Genomic DNA, 25,673 nt, shown 5'->3' with positions numbered 1-25,673 from the left:
ACCTGGTAGAACTTAGCTTAGCTCGTACCACCCCCAACATGACTGTCCCTCTCCTCACTGTCCCCATGGCTGGCTCATGCAATTCATTCCACCCAGAGTATTTTCCTTTTCCCCACATCCATCTTCCCAAGTCCCATTTGCTACATGAAGCCTCTTTCTACTATTCCTACCTACAACAATAGCACTTTCTCTGAATTCCTATAATAATAGTGCATAATGAAAGTCAGTCTGCATTACAGCTCTTTAATTTAAAACTTTTAAAAGCACCTTTTTACTTATTTTTTCTTAAGTTTTGTTTTTTTTTGTTTTTTTTTTTTATTTTTTTTTATTTCTAGGAGAGAGAGAGACAGCGTGAGCAGGGGAGGGTCAGAGAGAGAGGGAGACACAGACTCTGAAACAGGCTCCAGGCTCTGAGCTGGCAGTCAGCACAGAGCCCGACGCGGGGCTCAAACCCACGAACTGCGAGATCATGACCTAAGCGAAAGTCGGACGCTTAACCGACTAAGCCACCCAGGCGCCCCAGTTTTGTTTTGTTTTTTTTTTTTTTTTTTTTTTTTAAGCAATCTCTACATCCAGCATGGGGCTTGAACTAACAACCCCAAGATTCAGAGTCACCTGCTCCACCAATTGAGCCAGCCAGGTGCCCCCTTCTTAAAGCATTTTTTAAAAATTTCTCTGCAGCAGTTTTCCACCTTGTTCCTCCACTATACACAGAAGAATCAAGCCCACACGTATGAAATACTCCCAAATAAAACATTTGCAAATTTGGGTATTTCATTGCTACTAATAGATAACTTATAATACATAAGTTACAATTGATAATTCATAAAATACTGGTAAAAACTGCTACCCTGTGTAGCACTTAGTGTGCTACACATAATAGGTGACTGATAAATAATTAACCAATTAGTGTGTCCAGCCCATTAATCAATTACACATAATTACTGCTGCTGCCTGATAAGGATGAGGGTTGATGATGATGCAAAATACTCTTTTCCTGACAGTCTCTGAAGGGAAAAAAATGACTTCCTACAAGGAAAATCTAACCAATACTATAACAGTTCAGCGTGACCGTTACACTCCTAAAGTTTATGAAGATTGAGACAGTTTTTCCGGCAATCATCATGCAACCCCACACCTCCTGTGCAACAGTGTGGCTATTACTGCAATCTTGGGTAAAATTAGTAAATTGTAAACTCTATCTGCTAGTGCAGTTAGAGATCAGATATCTGTTACTCCACCCAAGAGAAAGACTTCCTGTAACAATGCAAATCTTCCTCTGTATTAAAATGTTTTCGCTTTTATAGTAAGGAACTGCCCAAGCATTGGAAGTCCCTCACTGAGAATTATAACTCAAATATGTAATTTTAACAGATACAAAATGCTTTCTCCAACATGTTAACAATGCTCTTAATTGCCAGTCACACAAATAAGACTATGATTTGATTCTGACACCCCCAAATCCTAAAAATGTCAAAAATCCTGAAAGTATCATATCTTGCCCCCCAAAAAATCTCTAAACATATTTCAGACTGCTTAGGTATAAATCTATCTACAGACCAAGAGTCTTCTGTTTTTCTCGGGTACTGACATTCTACCATTCTAAGAGAAGAAATTGATCTAAGAATAAATTTTTGAAGCTTATTTTATTCTTTAGTGTTGCCTAAGCAGACAGAGTGCTTGTAAAAGCAGATGACAGAGGAAGCTCTGTCATGCCCTGGAAACCTCCAAACATCAACCAAACAGCCCAAAAGAATGTCCTACTCAACAGTTTCAAGGATGTCATTAATTGTTTCCATCTGTTTCTCTGTCCCCTCCCCCTTCAAGTCAAGGCATCTACTAAAATGTTCTGCTTCATTTTGCATTCTCAAGAAAAGCCAGAAAAGCATACAGAGCTATAATGTTTTAAATTGTAGAATATGTACCCCCTAAATTTGTCTGACAACCACAGCCATATTGTTGTTTGTACCCTGTGCTACTTTTCAAGTAACATTAAGTTACTAAAAGAAATCTATTCGAAGTCCCCCCCACCCCAACCTCCCAGCCAAACTTACAGATAAAACTAACAGGTATCTGTCTACACTTGGCCCTAACTCTTTGCTTTTCTGGGTCACAGGGACTATATTCTCAGAAAATAGACCCCAACTACAAAATATATTCTTCTCTATTCGGACCACAACCCACATCCTGGACAAGCCCCAGACAGAGCAGCTTGAAAAACCTGCCACCTCCTGCTCTACCTGGCCAACAAACAACCCCCTCTCCACACTCAGTGCCTCCTCTCAACATCCTTTAAAACCCCTTACAAGGTTCAGCCTGACAGAAACTCAGGGCTGACGTCTCTCTTGATGTCCAGCCCCTCTCCTCCTTTGGAGAGTGAATAAACTCTGTCCTGCTTGTCACTCTACTCTTTGTGCAATTCTCCAACAGTTTTCATGGCCCATATGGGGACTGGCCATTGTCTACTGACCGGAATCCATCTCAACCAGAGCGCCTTCGCAACTTATCTCAGGTGAGTCAAACTTTCATTTTCATAAGGGCTCTTTCAGATCTTGAGCACTAAGAGCAATCACCAAGTGTTATCCAATTCCCCTATGGCAAGGTTCAAGCCCCAGTACTGGACTCAGTCAACAATCAATGGATCCACCACAGGAGGGACACTTCCTCTGGGTCTTTCTGCAGTCTTGGGATCCCTTCCCTTCACACAGACCCTTGAGTTCGGGAGATGCCCCTTTCTCAGGCTCCACACTAGTCAGGGCTTCATCTTCTTGGAACGCTGAGTCAAGATGTCTCCGGTCACAGTTTTTCCCTTTGTTCCTGGTTCTCAAAATCTCCTTTCTCCTCCTCCTAGATTTCCAGATGGGCAATACCTTGTCCACCCCTCCCAAGGACTCCCCTCTGGGATGCCTCCTCAAAAAAAAAATCTCAAAAACCTCCAGGTGCATGGGTGGCTCAGTCAGTTAAGCATCTGACTCTTGATCTCGGCTCAAGTCATGATCTCATGGTTCTGTTTGTGAGATCGAGCCCCATGTCTGGCTCTGCAGCCTGCCAGGGATTCTCTCTCCCTCTCTCTCTATCCCTCCCCTGCTCACATGCTCTTTCTCTCTCTCAAAATAAATAAAAACTATTTTTTAAAAAATCTCAAAAACCTCCAATTGAAACAAGATTATTTGGCCCAAACATCTAATTTTCTACTGTAATGCAGCCCAGCCCCAATATTAATTAAATGACCAGGAGGTCTGGCCAGAGACCGGCTCTCTTAATCACAATTCTCCAGTTGAGTTTATATTGTCATGGCTGGGTAAGTGAGGTAAGGTTCCTTATGTCCAGGCTTTCTTTGAAGTCACTCATCATCCTGACCTTCACACTGCCTGTCGTCTACTCCTTCTGTCTCCCCAGTTCACCTGTCTCGGACTTTGACCAACCTCCACCTTTCCACTTGCCCATAGTTGATTCTCCCTTGGCACCTCCACACACACCCCAGTACTCTCCTTCCACTCATGATCCTTCGGCACTCCCTTCCTCCCTCCCTTCAACCCTTGCCTCCACTTCCCAATCCTTCTCCTGCCCACACTCATTCTGACCACTCTTACTGACCTCTTGATGCTCTCACCACCCAATTCCCTCTTCTCAAAGTGGCTAGAGAAGGGGGCATTGTTTGGGTCCACATTCCCTTCTCCATGCCAGATCTTTCTAATATAGGATCTAAGCTTAGCTCTTTATCAACTGATTCCTCCAGGTTCACTAAAGAATTTGAATTTCTCACCCTTTCCTATGATTTATCCTGGAGGGACCTAGATGTTATTCTCCCCACCTGTACCACCCCAGAGGGAAAAAAAAAAGAATTTGGTCCAAGGCTACTGAATCTTCTGATGATCTAAACTGCAGAGATCCTGTACAACATGCTCCCAGCAATGCAGCAGTCCCCTAAGCTGAGTCCAGTTGGAATTACCAGCCCTCCTCTGGAGACCAGGTCAAATGCAACCACAGGATCACCGGCTTGATAGAAGGCATGAACCAGGCATCTTCTAAACAGGTCAATTATGAAAGGTTAAGGAAAAGTACCCACAGATTAGATGAAACTGCCCTTTTCCTCACCTGCCTCACTGAGGCTCTTCAAAAATTCACAAACCCCTGGGCTCGTGCCCCACTCCAGGTGAGCTCGAGCCCCACAACAGGTGAACCCCCCATCAGGTGATCTCAAGCTCCACTTCAACTGATCTCCAGCCCTGCTCCAGGTGAGCACAAGCCCCACAACAGGTGAGCTCCAGCCCCGCTCTGGGTGAGTTGTACTTTTCTGCCTCAGATCTGTCTCTCTGCCCCTCCTGAGATTTTCTCTCTCTTTCTTTCTTTCTCTCTCTCTCTGCCCCTCACTCACTTGCGCCCCCACCCTCCCTCTCTCTCACAAAGGAAAATAGATCCTGCCTATTTATGCAATTCCAAACCAGTTAAGGCTACTCACCTCCCCCCCCCATTATCATATGCCTCAAGAATCCTACTTGTCTCTTCAAAATCCCAATATCCTCTCAAACCTGAGGGCTTATGAGATTTACAACCCCTCACTTCCAAATTCCTTTCCTCAAATATATTAAAACCTACTAACTCTCCTTACAATACTCCAATCCTTCCAGTCAAAAAGCCAGTTGGTTCTTATAGACTAGTTCAGGATCTCAGAATTATTAATGAGGCAGTTGTCCCCATCCACCCTGTCATCCCCAATCCACACACCCTTCTCTCCACCATTCCACCCTCCATCGTGTACTTCACTATCTTAGATCTTAAAGATGGATTTTTCACTACTCCCATCTGCCTAGATTCCCAAGACCTTTTTGCCTTCACCTGGACTGACCCCAACACCCAAACGTCCCAACAGTTAACTTGGACAGTTCTGCCACAAGGTTTTAGAGAGAGCCTCCACCTCTTTGGACAAGCTCTGGCATCAGACCTCTCTAACCTCTCCCTCCTAAATAGCACCCTTCCCCAATAAGTAGATGTCCATCTCCTCTGTAGCCCTTCTTTGCCCACCTCTATTTCTGACACCATCACTCTTCGCATCCTCCTATACAACGAAGGTTACAGAGGCTCCCTTCTCCAAAGCCCAACTAAACGGTCTGTCACCTATCTAGGATTTTTGCTTATATCAGGACAACTCACCAGATCGCCCTGCATGGAACTCAACTCTCACATCTATTCTCTCTGTAGAACATAGGTCTTCCTCTGCTCCCATCCCCACTTGGAAGGGGCACTGCAACCTCATATACCTAATTTCCGACCAACACTTTCCCACCTCACGAGTCCTCCTACCCTAACACAGACCATAACAAACACTCAAGTGAAAACCCAGTCCCTTTATCCTGCCCCTGCAGAGCTAAGCGGTATCTATCCCCATCCTCTTCAACATCCTTACGGCAGCTGGGCTGGGCAAAGGAAGAATACCTCATTCTATCCATACATGGAAACACTCTCTCTATCCTTAAGTTAGCAAGTAGCCGACTTGGCTTCCACACTCCAAACAATGCAGAGATAGATTGATTGCCTGGTGAGAATAGTACTTACTTCTGAATCTTCGGGCTTTAGACCTACTGAGTGCTAATCAGCTGGGAATTTATGCCTTACTACAGGAAGAATGTTGCTTCTATGTGAATGAGTCAGACCAGATCATAGACAGCCTTGATAAATTTATCAACTAACTAGAGACCATCCAGAACAATACAAAACCTGGGGGGCTGACTGGTTCTCCTGGAAACTAGATATCTGGTCTCGGTTCTCACGGCTCACTCTTTTCCTAGGACCTTTGGTGGTTATTTGACAAGCCCTTATTTTGGGGCCATGTATTTTAAATCATCCAGGACTGAATCTCAACCCTTGGTAGCTCTCTAAGGTCTCACCAAGCTCATGTTCAAGCCCTTGCTTTCAGGGCACTCTGCTACCAGCATCCTCTTCACTCTGGTCTCTAAGCTAGGAGGGTATAGCTCTATACTCCTACTCAGCAAGAAGTAGTTATGAAAGAATGACCTCCCATTTTCCTAGTCAAGAATAATTTCAAATAAGGCGAGGAAGGAATGAAAGGAAACTGTTCAAAGTCCCCCCACCCTCCCAGGCAAGCAAAACTCACAGGTGTCTGCATTTGGCCCTAACTCTTTGTTTTTCTAGGTCATGGGTCCAGAAAATAGACAGATATTCTTCTCTAGCTAGACAACAACCCACATCCCAGATGAGCCCCAGATAGAGCCCCTCGAAAAACCTGCCACCTCCTGCTCTATCTGGCCAAGTGTCGACCCCCTCCTCACATCCAGCCCCCGCCATGGGCACAGCTACAGCCCTCTCACATCCTTCAAAACCCCTTAAAAGGCCCAAACCGACAGAAACTTGGGGCAACATCTCTCTTGATGTTTGGCCTTCCTCCTCCCTTGGAGAGTGAATAAACTGTCCTGCTTGTCACTCTACTCTGTGTAATTCTTTGTCGCCCATGTCACTGGCCACTCTAACAGTTATGTACTTTTTAAAACACTGTTCAGTAAATTCTTCAGTTGACCATAACATAGTGTTTTTCCCTGATTCCCCATGGAGACCAGGATTTTTCCCCATGGTGCAACGAAGGTTAAAACCTATGAATGGTTTCATCCATTGATGATCTTACCTAAATCAATTGCTTCCTAATTACAATTGCATAATTATGACTTTCTAATTCTGTCATTAATTCCACATTTGTTGGCTGAAATTCCCCTCATCAGCTCTGGCTATCAGGCTACTCTGAGATAAAGTCTGTACAGGGAAGGCAACATAGTTACAATTTTTTGTGTGTGGATGAAGACAACATTTAAGGTCTATTCTCTTAGCAACTTTCAAATATACAATATTGTTAACTATAGTCACCATGCTGTATATTATATCCCCAGGACTTATTTATCTTATAACTGGAAGTTTGTACCTTTCAACCACCTTCACTCATTTCCTCCATATTCCTGTGTGTGTGTGTGTGTGTGTGTGTGTGTGTGTGTGTACACACACACACACACAAACATACCACATTTTCTTTATTCATTCATTCTCTGATGGGACACTTAGGTTGTTTCCATGTCTTGGCTATTGTAAGGTTGTAGTGAACATGGGTGTGCAGATATATTTTTGAGATAGTGATTTTGTTTCCTTTGTGTAAATACCCAGAAGTGGAATTGTTGGATCATATGGTAGGTCTACCTTTAATTTTTTTTTGAAGAACCTCTGGAAAGGCAAGATAAATCTTAATTTTTTTCTTTAAATCACCAATTACCAATAAATAAATAACAAATTACTAGAGTAAGGAGATGGTGTACTAGTTACCACCAAGGGCAATCAATGAAGTTTTATTTTGGGGTTTTTTTTTTTACATTTATTTTATTTATTTTGAGTGAAAGACCATGTGTGCATGCTGGGGAGGGCAGAGGAAGAGAGATAATCCCAAGCAGGCTCCATATGGTGAGTGAGAAGCCCAATTGGAGTCAAATGCAGGGCTCAGACTCATGAACAGTGAGATCATGACCTGAGCTGAAATCAGGAGTCAGACACTTAACCCGCTGAGCCACACGTGCCCCTAAAGTTTTGTTTTGTTTTAAAGTTACCTACTTCCTGGAAAATATTATCACTAGGACACACTCCTTAAGTTGTCCAAGTCCCCAAGGAAGCCTGTGAGAGCACATAGCATATTTCAAGGATATATTTCTGGGAATGAACAGAAATGAGTTTCCTAGGAAAAAAATTATTAATCAGTCAAACAATCTTCATAGACTTGAATGTCAGGGTTGAAAGGAACTTTCTGTAGGGTCACCTACTGAAATATCCACCTGATGTTGAAAACCCTTCATACATTATCTCACCATGCACTATACTTTCCAGAGGGTGAAGGGCAAAGAGGTACAAGCTAGATCTGTGTTTTTAATGTAAGGTAAATATAAGTTTAATTATAATGTTTAACTGACAGCATAGGACTCCTCTTATATTACCATGGTGATGGAATGGCACATAAAGTAGGCTCATATGGGTTAGAGCTGGAAGAAACCTTGGAGGTTATCAAGTCCAGTGAGGCAAATCAGAAAAGATACTCCCACAAAACAGGCTCTACAAAAAACAGATGCTTCTGGTCCCTTACTTCCTGACACACGAACATTTTGCAGAATTAACAGTAACACTATTATGTAGAAGCACCCACTCAAGTAAGTTAGAAATAAGAAGAAATCATCAATATGGGTGAAATTTTGCATCTGTTCAATGAAAATAGAACATAAGGAGGATAAAAATAAAGGAATACTTCTCACTTTGTTTAAAATTGTGATATATAACATACATACAAAAAACTGTATAAAACATACATATAATAGAATGAATAGTTATAAAACAATCACCCATATAACTCAACACTTACATCAAGAAATACATTATCATTTGTTTGTTTGTTTTTATATTATTACCATTTTAGAAGCCCCTGTGTGCCTCGCCCTGAGTATAACCCTCCTCCTTCCTCCCAGAGGTATGAATACCATGACTTTTGTAATCATTATTTCCTTACTTATCTTCATCTTTTTACTACATAAATAGGAATCCCTAAACAACAGTTTATTTCTACATGTTTTCAAAGTTTAAATAAATGGAGCCTACCTATGTATCTACCATTCATTCCTCTCAATTATTTTTGAGGTTCATTCATTTTTTTAATTGAAGTAAAATTCATATAGTATAAAATCAACCATTTTGAAGTGAAAAATTCTCATTCTTTTCCATCACTGATTCGTATTATAATTGATGACTGTACCATAATTGTTTTTATCTATAATAAACAGACCAGTGGAGTCATCATGAACAATGTTGATATCAATATTTTCATATATGGATCCTAGTGTACATGGGCATAAGAATTGTCTGTCTTCTACTTTACTAACACCAAACCATTTTCCAGAGTGGCTCCACCAATTTACATTAGGAATGTAATGCTACTAAGAGTAGCAGTGTATGAGAGTTCTAACTGCTCCATATCTTTATCAACAATTATTATTATCACACTTCTTAATTTAGGGTTTATAATGGAGTAATTTGCACAGCTCTGATGAGTAATGAGATAGAGCACCTGTTCATAATTTATTGGCCATTTAGATTTCCTCTCTTTTGAAGTGACTATTCAAATCCTTTGCCCTTTTTTAGTAACTGACCTTACTTTTGACAAGTAAAGATTATACTTTTTTTTTGTCTTATGTACCAGCCTTTACTTTTACTTAGGATTTGACTGCCATAGAACAAAATCACTGAGCAAAGATGAATTTGACAAAGTTTTAACTAATCAAAAGTTAGTATCTCTGCTTTTACTCAGAACAGGCCAAAATACCTGCAAATTAGTTGTAGGAATTTGGGTGATAAGTAAATATAACTTGAATTTAAAATGTTACTGAAATACACTGCAATAAATTTTTAAAGTTTGTATCTACTGTTATTCCCTTATTTCCAAGCAAAGGTGTTTAGCATACAACTCAGATTCATGCCTGCTAAGGTCAGAATGTTTCTGAACCCTTCCCATTCCAGATAAAGAAACTCAGAAGTCAAAGTTTTATTAAAAATTACTATGTCAAAATGTCTAATAGCAATGAATACAAACAACAGTAGGAAACCACAGTGTTACAAGATGAGAAGTCAAAATCTCAATTGTAAACACTTTTATATTAAAAAAAACAAAGCTGCCCCTGGAATCAGTTAATTTTCTTTCCTAGGAAGAGGATTATTCTGCTTAGCAAGAGAAGATTTTTAATTACTCACTTAATAAATGCTGGTGGCATATCTCTCTTCAAAATCTGATCCTCAGTGGTTTGAACAGTCTCTTTTCCAACCTACAGGAGAAAAGATTCACAATTCAATAATAAATTCTCAGACTTTTAAAAACTTTTACTTAAACATATTGAAACATATACTTTAATCTATTACTGAAGCTTCTAGATTCAAAGAAAATTTCTGGATTTTTGAAATTATCAAGATAGCTCCCATATATCCTTCCATAATCTACATGGATAACAATATGGGATACAAACAATGTATTACCCCTTGTTCAGAGTAATTCATTTGAAGGCAACACTGAGCACAGCAAAAAAAAAAAAAAAAAAAAAAAGAGAGAGAGATAAACTCATCACTGAGATCATGTATATATGTTTAACTGACAAACTACTTTCTTTTTTTTAAGATTTTATTTTTAAGGAATCTCTACACCCAATGTGGGGCTCAAACTCACAGCCCCAAGATCAAGAGTCACATGCTCCACCAAAGTCAGGTACCCCTATATCTCCAACACAGTACATGAAGTACATAAATCAAGATAAATAGGTTAAAAGGTCTTTACAGCGGGTGAGGGGGAACATATTACTGGAACTGAAAAAAGATAAAGCAATTATGACGCTGAATCTAGAAACCAAACATGGAAATACACAACTTCACCACTAATCAAATAAATTCAAACTAGGGGTGCTTGGTTGGCTTAGTCAGTTGAGCATCTGACTCTTGATGTCAGCTCACTCAAGTCACAATCCCAGGGTCCTGAGATCAAGCCTTGTCTTGGACTCTGCATTAAGCGTGGAGCCTGCCCCTCTCCCTCGCTCATGCTGTCTCTAAAATTAAAAAAAATTTTTTTTAATTAAAAATAAATAAATTCAAACATGATGTCTCCCCTAATTATAGAGCAACTTTAAAAAAAGAATATACAATGCTACAATGTAATAGTTCTATACCTTTACTGTGGCAATGTAAACTGGCATACTCTATTTGGAAAAGCATTTACTAGTATGTATTAAGAGATATAAAAAGTCATATCTAGGAATTCCACTTAAGTGAATATACACTATAAGCAATAATACCAAATGTGGTAATAACAAGAGTCACAAAAATATTCACTATCATGTTAGTTATAAGAGCTAAAACATTTTTTTTAAATAACTTATCCAACAATGAGGAACAGTTAAGTAAATTAAGATAGAGTACTACAGAGCCATTAAAACAATGGTTATAAAGACTCAGCACTACATGAAAATTTTTATGACATTGTATTTCATTTAAAAGGAAGAATAAAAATAATAAATATACTATGATTACAACAAACCAAAAAAATCCATATGTATAAAGCAAAACACTGAAAGAATACAAAGCAAAATGTTAACAGTGGTTATAATGATGCTTAGGAAATTCTTTTTTTATTTATTTATTTATTTATTTATTTATTTATTTATAGGAGAGAGAGAGAGAGACAGTGTGAGCAGGGGAGGGTCAGAGAGAGAGGGAGTCACAGACTCTGAAACAGGCTCCAGGCTCTGAGCTGGCAGTCAGCACAGAGCCCAACGCAGGGCTCGAACCCACGAACTGCGAGATCATGACCTAAGCGAAAGTCGGATGCTTAACCGACTAAGCCACCCAGGCGCCCCGATGCTTAGGAAATTCTGTATTAGTATTTCCTATTTTCTAATCTTCTGCAATGTGAATATGTAATTTTTATAATTTAAAAAGTAATATTGAAATGTTACTCTGGGTTATTTAGATGCAATTATTTCCTACCTAATAATTGTAATAATTAAGTCATTTCATACAAATCTTCCAAATGGTAATAGCTAAAAATATAAAAATATATCAAAATATTAAAAGCTCCACTAACCAGATTATGTGCACATGTATCTATTATACCACAAATGGTACACATACTCACTTTCTTGAAAATTATTCCTCTGTAGGGCTTGAATGTCAATTTTTCTTTCACTATAGCTATATCACATATTCTAAAGTACTCTAAGAAAGGTAAACTTGAGTATAGTAAATGGTGAAATCCACCATTTTACCAATATAAAGCTACATAAAAGTGCTAAATCATAAATATATACCACAGTATAATGCAGAAATCTGTAAATTTTTTAAAAACCCAGAATGGAAAATATCTCAATCCTACCATTTAACCATTTAACTTTTGACTGAATTTAAAGAAGAAAAACAAGTAAGAAAAATCCCTAAGTGCACAGTAAATCAGCTAAAGAAAATAATACAATAAACTATTATCAGGGAATACAAGTCATGCATAAGTTAATGAATACAAGTTTTTTCTCTCAAGTTAATAGCTCAGAGAAAGGAAAAACACATATACCACTGTGTAATAGCCAGTGCTTCTGTAGACAATAGACTGTCTGTATCATAATAAAAGCCTTTCAAATCAGCAGCTGGTTCTCTAGAATTTCTCGGATCAAAACATGACAGAATATTTCCAGATGTATTGTTCACTATAGTTTCCAACTAAAATCAACCATTCAAAAAGCTGTGGGCCATGATTTCATGAAATAAAAAACAAAGTTCAGCAACAAAGTCACTAGTTCATACTGAGTATAAAGGGCCTAGTAGGATATTCACATTCAGACACATGGAGATTTATTTTACACACATAGAGACAAAGAGAGCAAGGGAAGAAGAGGAGTGAGTTCCTCTTATACCTCCTTTAGAAAACATTCAGTTATTCAGCATTATGAAACATTTATTGAGTACAACTACATAAGCCAGGCACTGTTCTAGGTACTGGGGCTAGAACAGGAAGTAAAAATAAGTCTCCTGACCTCATGGAACTTATATTCTAGTAGGAGTAGACAGAGAGTACACAAGTACATAAATAAAGAAAATCCCCCCAGTTAACGGTAAGGATGATGCTATAAAAGAGTATAGGGTAGGAGTAGACGGTGCCTACTTTAAAGAGTGGATAAAGACAACTTCTCTGAGGAATAGCCCTGGAGTTGAGACTCTGAAGCTGAAAAGGAAGCTTCGTGCAAGAACTGGGAAAGAACACTCCAGAGGGAGAAACAAGAAAAAGACCCTATGGCAGGAAAGTTCGAGAATATCCAAGGAGGCTTAAGGAGGCCAGAGTGGCTGAAATTCAGTGAGGGGAGGTGTGGTGATAGGGTTGGATAAGAAGACAAGGGCCAGGGGCGCCTGGGTGGCTCAGTCGGTTAAGAGTCCAACTTCGGCTCCGGTCATGATCTCGCGGTTCGTGGGTTCGAGCCCGACGTCAGGCTCTGTGCTGACAGTCAGCTCAGAGCCTGGAGCCTGTTTCGGATTCTGTGTCTCCCTCTTTCTCTGAACCTCCCCTGCTCACACTGTCTCTCTCTCTCTCAGAAATAAATAAAACATTAAGAAAAAAAATTAAAAAATAAAAAAAAGAAGGCAAGAGCCAGATGGCAAAGAGGCTTTTAAGGCCAGGTTAAGATGTGTGGAATCTTTTCTAAACACTGTAAGAAGGAGGAGTGCTAAACAGATTGAAATGATCTGATTTTCTTTCTAAGAACACATTTCTGTCTGCTATACGGCCAAGTGATCTTAGTGGGTAAGGGGAAGCAGGGTGACCAGTTAGGAGGCTACTGCAGTCATCCAGCAGAGAGATGGCAGTGACTTAAAATAAGACATGAAAGTGGAAATGGAGAATTAGTTCTTTTGGAAGGAGAACTAATAGGACCTGCTCTTGGACTGCAAGGAGTGAGGGGAAGGGATTAGACGGAGGGGAGGGGGGAATCAGAAATGACTTCTGATCAATTAGGTAAAAGGTCTTTGAAGGCAGCAATGCTAGAAGGCTGATATATGGCAAAGATTTATCCTCAAAAAATAAAACAATCATGAGGCACTTGGATAGCTCAGTCGGTTAAGTCCAAATCTTGGTTTTGGCTCAGGTCATGATCTCACAGTTTCGGGAGTTCGAGCCCTGTGCAGCACAGAGCCTGCTTGGGATCCTCCCTCTCCCTCTCTCTCTGCCCTTCCCCCACTCACGCTGTCTCTGTCTCTCTCAAAAAAATTAAATTTTAAAAATAAAAATAATCTGTTTTTTAAAAAATAAATAAAAATAAAAATAAAGCAATCACGAGTACATCCAACAAAACCATTAAAACAGATTTGCAAATAGCCAATATTCTGACCCCGGTGGAGAGAATTACTAAAGATAATGAATTTTATTTAATTATTTTATGTCTCTTTTCTAAGGGTAGGGGTAAGTGGGGAAAGAAAAGTAGCTAATAAAATATACTCAAAGGCTACTTAACCAGAAGCTATTGAAAGAAAAAAAAAAGGGCATGTGGTTCCAGAGCCTGTGCTCTTGGGAGGGGCGGGGGGGGCGGCGGAATCTTAGCAGGCTCCACACAGTCCAGAGCTCAATGTGGGGCTCAATCCCACAACCCTGGGATCATTACCTGAGCTAAAATAAAGAGTCAGATGCTCAACTGACTCTGTCACCCAGGGACCCCTTACTTTGCTATTCTCAGCTGCATTCATACTTGTGGTGACAGTATCCACAGTCACTCCAATCTTCAATATGCTCGGTCCAGAATTAAGTTAGGTACAATGAATAAATGCTCCCATTTTTAAGGCATAACACATAAAGCATGACTATGTAGAATAAATGCCATTTTCACTTCAGGAATTGATTTTTAGCAATGCTGTCCAACAGAACTTTCTGTTATGAAAGAAATGTTCTTTCTGAATTGTCCTACCCAATACAGAAGCCATTAGCCACATGTGCCCATTGAGCAGTATAGCTAATGCAACTGAAAAAGTAAATTATTACTTTTTGTTTAATTTCAATTAATTTTTTAATTAAGATTTTATTTTTCATTTATAGCATGGCAGGTTCACAGCAAAACCAAGGAGAAGATACAGAGATTTCCCATACACTTGCTGTTCCATACAACAGCCTCCCCCATTATCAACATCCCACACCAGAGAAGTACATTTGTTACTACCCATAAACCTACCACTGACTACATCATAATCACCCAAAACTCATAGTTGACATGACAGTTCACTCCTAGCAACCACTAATCTTTTCACTGTCTCCATAGTTTTACCTTTTCTAGAATGTCATATAATTAGAATCATCCTGTATGTAGCCTTCATAGTTTGGTTTCTTTCCATTAATTTTAAAGTGCTACATCTGGCTAGTGGTTACTATATCGCACAGCTCAGGCCTGTGGGACTTTCAATGTCTCCTAAAACTGGTCTTCCTGATTCTAGACTTCCTTCTTCTAATTCACTCTTCACACAGCTTCTAGATTAACCTTCAATTTTGCCTTTGCTACGTTGTCTCTTCACCCAAAAAAAAAAAAAAAAAGGAGCTGGGTCTGCAAAGGCAGAGTTGCTAGATGGAGAAGTGAGGGATCAGACGGTGCAAGCAGAAAGGAGAGAACAGGCAAAGGCTCCGATGTGTTTGAGCACATGGTTGACTAGACAAGAAAAACAGGCTGGTGTGACCTGAGCAAAAGAAGTGAGGCTAGAAAGGAAACTCGAGTCACCCTGGGAAGGGCTTTGCATGCCAAGCAAAGGCAAAGAAGATTGATTATGTAACTTAACCTATTTGTTCAAAGTTTGTCATCCTCTGTTCTAGATCTTTCCAATTCAGTGTTCTATCACTGAATTATCAAGAAGTTCCAAAGAAGCCAGTTTCTAAAGATATGCAGGACCAGAAAAGCATCTTCTATTTGTGAACAACTGGCAAAGTCTATCTAGGAGAGCCAAGATAAAGCTTCACATTTTTGGCCATCAACCAGGAAATGCACTTTCCTTCTCCTTCCCCACACTATCTAAACAGAAACAGCTTTTTTAGTACCCATCTTTTCCAAATGAAAAGAGTAGAACAATTAAGAAAGGGATTAATTCACAAAATGCTCTTTGTTAACTAGCAGGAATCTTCATGGCTTGTGGAAAAACATTACTCCTGGAGGCCTCAGCCTTACTATGGGGAAGCACATGATTCCTAATACAGGCTACACTTTGCAAACAGGCAGGTCAGTAATAATTTGGACAAATGCTTCTCGAACCTGTGCAGCACCAGTCATTAAAACACTTGAGTAGTTAAGCCAAATGTTTTTGCTACATACATGTTAAGGGCACATGCATAGGAATTTAGTGACTTGGTTTCTAGCAAAAGCTTAGCTAATAAATGGTCATGTATGTGACCTCAAATGAATCACATAATTACTCAAATATTTCTTCTAAACTACCTGATCTCTTTAGGTAGGTATTTCCTTACTTGTCTACTATAGGCTGGCCAAACTACATTTTAGTTCTCTGATAAAGGAAATTTACCTTTAAGTTTATCTTTTCTACCTTAGGTCCTCATTTACCACTTCAAATTCTTTTCAAGAACAAGGCAAAGTATGAAATGATGAATAAATGCAAAATTTAAAAGCTCTCACTTCCTGTTTATCTATACATTTTTATGACTGTGAGGTTAAGGTAGATGCCTGATTTTTTAACCTTAGAATAAATCTTATTCCCTCTGGGGAAAAAAAAAAAAAAAGGCCCATAGTTAGAGGGTAAAAAGGGGGAAGGTCACCTGGATACTCGATCAGTTGAGTATTAGACTCTTGATCTCAGCTCAGGTCTTGATCTCAGTTTAGGCCCCAGGCTGGGCATGAAGCCTACTTGGGGAGGGGGCGGGGGGGGGGGAAGGGAAAAGAATGCCAAATAGGTCTTAGTTAGAGTCTAAGTTCTGAAGTTTTCCAGGTGAGCATTTAAAAACAACCCTTTCAAAGTAATCTAACTTTATAGTAAATACGTTTTATTACTTCCAAGCTTTGTTCCATTGCTGAAATTCAGATTTGTTGGTTCTATTCACAGCTAAAACTTTTTTATTTTCTTCTTCTTCTCTTTTATTTTCTTCTTCAGAGAACTGCCTCTAACTCTTGAGGCAATTGAATAAACAGCAGTAAGTGCCAACTATGTGTCCGCTAGGTGGTAGGAAGAGAATGAGATAAGAAATAAAGCATCCTTAGACAGATAAACTGAAATAAGGGTAGTGAATTAGTAAGAGGCCTGGGGGCATTTTCAGCGGGCTTGGCGGGAAGCCCTGTTTCTTCTGAAGAGCTCTTACTTTGTTCAGTAGTTAATTTAAATATCTTTTGTTCAATATGTGACTTTAGTTCAAAATTCTATGTGAGAGGCCTTTTGTCTTCTGCTGTTGTTATTATTACTCCTTTTATCATAATCTACTCAATTTGGTTCAGTAATGTGGAGAGATTTGGTTTCTTTCCAGCAAAAAGAAAAAAGAAAGAAAGAAAGAAAATGAAAAAGAGAAAAAAAGCTTGGCTGGTTCAAGTCATTACCAGACTAAAAATATGTTAATGTAGATGTCTCCCTTAGCTGGACTAAGTATAAGAAAACAGAAAGACAAAACACAGAAGAGAGAATTTGAGTTAGAGATTTACACAGTATAAGTGGTAGCCATAGAACATCAGATTTTTAAAGAGTGCAGGGAGATGGTAATCAACAGATGTCCCTAATGTATTTTTTAATGTTTTTATTCATTTTTGAGAGAGAGCAAAAGAACGAGCTAAAAGGGGGAGGGGCAGAGAGAGAGGAAGAGAGAGAATCCGAAGCATGTTCCACACTATCAGCACAAAGCCTGATCAGGGCTTGAACCTACAAACAGTGGGATTATGACCTGAGCTGAAATGCTTAACCAACTGAGCTACCCAGGTGCTCCCCTAATGTATTTACACAAGAAAATGCAAATGATGAAAATGTAAGCCTAATGTACAGTTATAGTTAGAGTAGGTCAGCTATGGAGCCAACTGATGGAAACCAACTGATTGTGACCAGACAAGGGAATGTGCACCCTTCTGCCTTCACTTAGTTTGGCTCAAATCTGTTTCTATAGTATAAGTATTAGGCTGATCAATCCATTATACTGAAGGGCAATTCTGATATGCAGCTGTGTCCAGTACCATGTCTGAGTCATACAATGATGATAATAATGTATGTGCCCACCATCAGCAACACTTGCTTGTTTTCCTGCAGTGGTGACAGACTTGTGATCCATCCACCCCCTCACTGTACTTTCTCCATTATTCACAGATGATATACTAGAGTCAGGTGTTCATAAAAAACCATATATCCAGAAAAATGAGGACTCTCTAACCTACTATGATTTCCAACTCGCTCATTTTATCAACCACTTGTTGAGTACTTCCTATGTGGCAGGCACTGTGCACAAAACTGTGTGTGATGGCAATATAAAAATAAGTGAGATTCAGTCCTTGCCCTTTACAGAACGACAAGGCAAATGCTTAAACAAATCATTGTAACACAGTGTAATGCGTGCTCTAACAGAGTCACATCCAAGTTTCAGCTCTCCATCAGTGATATAGGAGAGGTTTCACAGAGGAAAAGAAACTCTAGAAAGGCTGATCAGAGTTCTTCTCCAGGAGTAATGGGAAAGAAAGAGCTTTCCAGCAGTGGGACAGCATACGTGAAGGTATGGCCAGTTCAGGGAATACAAATCCACAGGGAGGTGATATAGAGAAGATACGAAATTGGAGAAGCCGAAAGGGACCTCATTAGGGAGGACCTTGTATGCAGTGGATTTAGACTTTATTCTCTAAACAATGGGAAATTATTTAATGGTTCTAAGCAAAAGACATTATTAGGTTTGCATTTCAGTAAGAAAAATTCAGCAGCAAAAATGGACCAAAGGGAAAAAAAAAACCTAGGATGCCCAGTTCATTTGTCAGTTCATTTATTCAAATATTGATATAACATACAATGTGCCAGGTATTATAGACAGTAATGAAGAAAATACACGTGGCCCCTAATCACACAGGGCTTAAAGTCTTAGTGAAAGTAAACTAAAGATACACTAAAGCAGCAGCAGCAGTATGGATGGATATGAAGGCAGATTTAAGAGGTGCATCTACGTGACATTCCATGCAGAGGGTAAGGGAGAAAGCTGGAATGACTCCCAGGCTCCAGACTCAAATGGACTTGGTAGTACAGGTAATACAAGAAGAGAAAACCAGATCTGAGAGGGAAACCAATGACTATATATGGGATGTTGAGATGGGGATGCGCAACTGCTCAATAAGCAACTGAAGAGAGCGTTCCTCAGTTCACATGCCTGGGCTGAAGAAACAGAGTAGAGCTGGTAGAAGAACAAGCTGGTGAAAAGAGCTGAGAAGGAAATGTCTGAGAGTGGGATGTGGGAAATGGTAGAACTATGCCATGAAAGTCAGAGAAATACAGTTTCAAGAATGTGAAAGAACAGTCAATACTGTCTACTGCCAGAGTTAATGGTTTCTCGTATATTCAGAAAGTTGTGCAACCATCACCGTAATCATTTTCTGGACACTGTCATCATTCCGGAAATAAAAGAATCATTAGCAGTCACTCCTTATATTTATCCCCTACCCTTCTCCATCCCAACCAGCTGTAGGCAATCAGTAATTTACCTTCTGTCTCTACAGATGTGCCTATGTTTGATACAAATAAAACCACACAGTATATGACCTTTAGTGACTGGCTTCTTTCCCGCTGGAGCATATATCAGTACTTCATTGCTTTCTATTGACAAATAATATTCCATTGTATGGAATATTCTCCCTCAGTATTCTCCCCCAGTCTGTGAGCTGTCTTTGCTTTCTTGACGGTATCCTTTGTAGCACAAAAGTTTTTAATTTTGATGAAATTCAAGTTATCTATTTTTTCTTTTGTGGCTTGTGCTTTTAGTATAGTATCTAAGAAGGCTTTGCATGACCAAGGTAATGAAGATTTATTCCTTTGTTTTATTCTAAGAATGTTATAGTTTTAGCTCTTACACTTTAGGCCTACAATCCATTTGAAGTTAATTTTTGTGTATGCTGTGAGGAAAGGGTTATTTTTATTTTTTAAAGAAAACCAAACATGTTGGTAGGCTGAAAGAAAAGGAGGCAGGAAACAAGAATTGAATGTAAAGCAAGGTCTCTAAAGAGACAGGGGCAGAATCTAGAGAACATGTATATTCTAACTAAATGTTGTAACTAAACTAATTTTACCAGAGGAAATCATTTCTTCCTCAGAGACCAGAGGGATGGTGAGTGACCACAAAGATATTAACTGTAACTGTGGGGTCTATGAGCTATTTCTTCTTAGGAATTTATAAAACATGCTAGTTTATTTAAGGATATAAGATAACCTTCAGCCAGGAAATCTGTTTAATTTTATTTAGTCCACCACCTTCCAATTTCTTAATACCTACTAACCTATGATGGAATTGGGATTTGTAGGATATACTTAGGAAAACAGTCATCTAGGCCACGAGTTACAAATTAGTGGCCTTTGTGCAGAATTTGGACCAATGGTAATTTATGTTTCACCCACACTGTTTTTAAATCAAGAAATTTCATAAAGATACACATTTCTGACAACTCTTGAAATACCAGAAGATTGGCCACATCAGATTTGTATTTCAACAAAGAAACAATTTGCTAGGACCCAAATGTCCTATGCAGGGAATATACTCTGTGTACCATTCCCTCTAATCTTAATATCCAGACCATTTCACTCATTTATGTCAGTTCCCGGTGCCTGGGTTTATTATTCCTACACTAGGCAACCCTCTCAGCATCTACACAGAGTGAAAATTCCTGAAGCTACTCTTCGAAATTCCGTATCCAAGTCCCCTCTAAGTATTTTCTGTTATAAAAGTGCTCTTCCTGTGAAATCTGTGAGAAAGACTGAGAGAAGTTATTTGTCAGGAATGACAAAATGGCAGTATACGGGCTAGGTGTAATCTACAGACCTATTTTATTTGACGGAACAGTATTTTTTTTAATGGAAAATTTCACATTAAAAAGGAATATAGATTTCCAGGTTTTACTGGATATCAGGAAGATCCGGTAACACAGAGCACCAGTGAGGGAGGGACATAGAGAGGTGGGGACAGAAGCAGGCTCTGCGCTGCCCAATGTGGGGCTCAAACTCACAAACTGTGAGATCATGACGAGCGCCAAAGTCAGGATGCTCAACCAACTGAGCCACCCAGGCTCCCCAAACAAAATCATTCAGTTCTTAATTAGCACAGTACACAGGGCAAGATTCCCAACATCATGAGTGTCATGGGAAATTCTACTATGCCTCAGCTATTTCACTAAGGAAATATCCCACACTCCCCCAAACATATCCACCTCAAAAAAAAAAAAAAAAAAAAAAAAGACTGGAAGGAAACACAACATGCAACATGGAAAGTCGAATTTCAGGTGATTTCTCTTTTCTTCCTAATCTTTTCCTGTACTTTCCAGGTTTTTAAAAAATGACTATGCATTACCTCTATAATCAGAAAAATATAAACTAAATTTCTAAAATCTGTCAACAGGGGCACCTAGGTGGCTCAGTCAGTTGAGGGTCCACCTTCAGCTCAGGTCATGATCTTGCAGTTCATGAGTTTAAGCACCCATTGGGCTTAAACTGCTGTCAGTGCAGACCCTACTTCGGATCCTCTGTCCCCCTCTCTCTCTTCCCCTCTCCTGCTTGTACTCTCTCTCAAACATAAATAAAACATTTAAAAATAAAATGTGTCAACAATATTCTTGGTAAGGGGGCACCTAGGTGGCTCAGTCAGTTAAGTATCCAGCTCTAGATTTCAGCTCAGGTTGTAACCTCACCATTTGTAAATTGGAGCCCTACATCAGGTTCTACACTGACAGTGTGGAGCCTACTTGGGATTCTCTCTCTCTCTCTCTCTCTCTCTCTCTCTCCCTCTCTCTCTCTCTGTCCTTCCCTTGTGCTCGCTCGCTCTCTCTCGCTCTCGCTCTCAAAATAAATAAATAAACATTAAAAAATATTGTTGGTAAGTAATAATCTATAAAGTAATGAGAAACCACCAGTGCCTAAAAGGTTCAAATTCTGACCAACTGCCAAAAATTGAATTTAAATGTGCATCAATGAAAACACAATCACATGGGATAAACAGTAGATAAACTATGTCAGTAGCAACTTCTAATGTCAAGCAAGCTTATTTGATGCAACATACTTTCCTCAGAACTAGTGTTAAGCTGCCTTGCCAGCAGCCTTTTATTCTAACCCAACATAAGATTGACTGTATCAGTTAAGACTAGATAAATGTTAGCAGAGCAGCCTGCCCACCAGATTCATATTCATGAAGATGCTGTGGGAAGGCTTCCAATTGGCAAATACTAGATTCTCTCCCTCAACTCAGGATTCTCTGTACACTTCACAGTGTACAGTTTTTTTTCTTTACACTGTCGCTCTGGATGGCCACTAATTTACCAACAAAGCAGGTTATCAGCACAGGGAACCTATCCCCACCACCCACTTTCTCCCAGCCATCTCAAATAAACACAAAATATGCTCCTCCCATTTCACAGAGAATTTCAGGTAAAAAAGGATTTGGCAATCAAATCCAAATGCATCACTTTAGAAAGGAGGCTCAGAGAGGTAATTTCTCTAAGGAGGTTGCAGAACTTGAATGTAAATCCAGGCCTCTTGGCTCCATTTTCTGTGTTTTCAGGTACACTTCGTAACTTGCAAGCAAGACATTAAGTGACAAATATTCCTACACTCATTTACAGCATATTAAATCCTACTTAAAGAGATTTCCATTTTGTTTTGAAACATGCATAAGCAAATACTACATCGCATAAAGTTCCCCCAATTCTCACCCTTTAGTCCTGCCTTTAGTAAGAGGAAAGCAAGTAATAATTATGGGAAAATAAAAGGATTGTTTTTCATTCGATCTGCTTTAGTTTTCCTAATTTTTTTAGCTTTAAAAAGATTACTTAAACAGGAAACTCCATGCTAGGTCCCTCTAGTCTTATAATTAAGTAACTATCGTATATTCATAAACACTGGTGGGGAGGAAAAGATCACTGCATGATCTGAATATAATCTTTAGCAGATGCTTCAAGTAAAGAACAAATTCCACTGGGGTTGGGTCTGGCACACAATGACTGATAATGCACTCAGAATAGTGCCAACCAAAATAGGAAAATAATAAAGATAGTAAAAAAAATAGAAGTTAACATTTAATTCTACCATTTTCTTATCTGCCCACATACACCCTTTACTCCATTCTAATTCCTTCTATTTTGGCACAATTAACTCAGGAAGACTGACGTGGGCAACAAAATCAAAAGACAAAAATTAAATTTCCTTACAACTTGCCCAGTGACAAGTCCTCGAAATAGGCAGATTGACCTTCCTCTAGGAACTCAACTGTCTTGATGTTAATATTTTGTAAGGGCAAAAGACAATCTTAGCTTAACATCCTAACCTCCAGGATCCTGTAAGTCTCAATTAACATATAAAACTATCTCTACCCCCAAGATATATGTTAGCAATCATCCTCTAAGCATATGGCCCACTGATATGCATCTGAAAGGTCTCAGGACTAAGGTTTTACTAGATGGCAGTAAATGACCTTATCCTAACAACAGCTAGCCCCTCAAGGTCCTGGAAACTTTGCTTCCAATTCCTTAGAGACTTATACTATCCCTAACCCCTCCCAACTTGAAAGTATGTAATCAATTGTTCCTCACAACCCCAGTGCAGCCCTTCTGCCCACGGGTCCAGTCCTCATGCTTTAATAAAACCACCTTTTTGCACAAAAGATGTCTCCAGAATTCTTTCTTGACCACTTGCTCCAAGCCCCAACATTTCCATATCAAAGACCTTCATTCATTCTTTTACTGTCATTCATTCTTCAATATACCTATAAACTAATCCCTCAACTATTAAAGTGACTAGCTGGGCTCCTTTAAACAACAAAAATCATGGATGAAATGACAAAAAAAAAAGAAAGCTAACTATTGCCAAGAAAATTAGGTCAACTCTACCACTTATCCTATGTGTCTCATACATGATTATAATGAATAAGAATGTGCTTTGTATATCATCAAAGTGCCATCAAATGTAGGCTGTTTCTGTGCCATAAATGTTTAGTCCCTTAAAGTATCGTAAAGGCCCCACCAGTATCAAAACAGTCTCCATCTTCTTACTGTTCTCTAACAAATCTGCTTTTCTCACAGAACTATTATTTCACAGAATTTAAAACATACTTTTTCTGGGGCGCTTGGGTGGCTCAGTCGGTTAAGTGCCCGACTTCGGCTCAGGTCATGATCTCATGGTTCGTGGGTTTGAGCCCTGCATCAGGCTCTGTGCAGACAGCTAGCTCAGAGCCTGGAGCCTGCTTCAGACTCTGTGTCTCCCTCTCTCTCTGACCCTCCCCTGCTCACGCTGTCTTTCTCTCTCAGAAATAAATAAAACATTAAAAAATAAAAATAAAATAAAGCATACTTTTTCTGGTTTTCTGCTTTAATAGCCAGAATTGCAAATGAATTTTTTCCTGACAGTTTTAATTCACAAATGTTCAGAATTTCAATAACAATGCAGCTTTTGCAGATAACCACCATTTGTAACTTTGTCCCTATGGAAAAATAACTTCAAAGGAATTTGTAAATGAATTTTCAAAATCCAACCCGTTTTTACACAGGGAAAACTGGGGACCTCATGGAAGGTAACAGTAGTGGAAAAGAACTGGGGCTTTGGAAGGAATCTTGCCTTCCACTCTGCTATTATTAATACTGTGTCCTTCAGCAAGTAACTTAATCTCTTTGAGTCTCAGTCTCCTAACCAGTAAAATGGGAAAAGTAAAATCTCTCTCAAGGCTAAAGAGTATAATACATATGTAAATAACCTAATACATATGTATCTTCCAAGGCCTGGAAGATAACAGGTGCTAAATAAACATTAGTCCCTTTTTCTTTCCCTCTGCCACTGCAGTATTCATCCGTGCCTTCTATTTTCTCCTTTTAAAAAGTTTTTTTTTTCATTGAGCACATGCTGTAAGTCAGGAGCTCTTTATTACTTCATTAAATCTTTATAACAATATACCTATGAGGTAGGTATCATTACAATCTCATTTTACAGATGACAAACGGAGGCACAGTTAGGTTCCTTGATTTGCCTAAAATTACTCAGATACTGGTGTTGACTTCAGCACACCCATGGTCTAATTCTAAACCACTCTCAGGGGTGCCTGGCTGGCTCAATCAGTACAGAGAATGTGACTCTTGATTGCTTAAAAACAAAATCTTAAAAAATACAAATAAAATAAGCCACTTCACTGTGGTGTGTGTGTGTGTGCATGCACGTGCATGTGTGTGTTTTCAATGAGAGAGATTCAATGATGTACAATATTTCCTACTGTTACACTGCATGATTCTATAATTCTATGCAGCTATCAGATGGCAAGGATAAGAAAGACTTCAAGCTCAGAACAGGTATATATAAATAATCAGGCTATAGTCTAATCAACTCACATCCAATTGTTCTGATTTTCCATCCCAGAAGCTGGAAGATTTCCACAGCCAGGACAGGTCAGGCTTACTGGGAATGCAGCTGCTTCAGTTCCATAACTGTTATTTGCTTAGGAATGATCAGCTGAGTCAACCTGGCCTCAATTAGCTTTTAAAATTGAACCAGGATTGACCAATAATGTAGTTTTTTACTTTTTTTTCTTTAATTACAGGTGTGGTCAAAATTTGAAATAGTAACCCAATGACAAATGTCTTTAAGTGTCTTTACTAATGTTGGGAGCCATCCTGCTGCTAACTGGAGATCATTCAGAGTCACTTTTACAGTTTAGTAATTAAATTTGGCTCCAGGCTTAATAGATACTCTGACCCATTAAATTAAGGCCAGAAGCAAAATTACTCTATTTCTCAGCTCAAGCTACACAAACACATTTCTTTTTTTTTTTTTTTAATGTTTATTTATCATTGAGAGACAGGGAGAGACAGAGCATGATCATGAGAGGGGCAGAGAGAGGGGGAGACATAGAATCCGAATCAGGCTCCAGGCTCTGAGCTGTCAGCACAGAGCCCAACAGC

The 25,673-nt window shown here is 39.2% G+C and overlaps 1 protein-coding gene across 2 annotated transcripts in view; it reads right to left on the bottom strand.

Annotated features, from left to right (window-relative positions):
* Nucleotides 1-25,673, bottom strand: part of VCL (vinculin) — a 109,890-nt gene that overhangs the window by 65,092 nt on the left and 19,125 nt on the right. For both annotated transcript variants that reach the window (XM_039235230.1, XM_039235229.1), the window contains exon 2: nt 9,781-9,851. In XM_039235230.1, coding sequence (XP_039091161.1) covers nt 9,781-9,851 — 71 coding nt within the window. The remainder of the gene's footprint in view (nt 1-9,780; nt 9,852-25,673) is intronic.

This window comes from Hyaena hyaena, unplaced genomic scaffold, assembly GCF_003009895.1.
Source record: "Hyaena hyaena isolate Hyena2069 unplaced genomic scaffold, ASM300989v1 scaffold_97, whole genome shotgun sequence".
NCBI lineage: Eukaryota > Metazoa > Chordata > Mammalia > Carnivora > Hyaenidae > Hyaena > Hyaena hyaena.
Note: the sequence above shows the minus strand (reverse complement) of the source record. Positions and strands in the feature narration are given on the sequence as shown.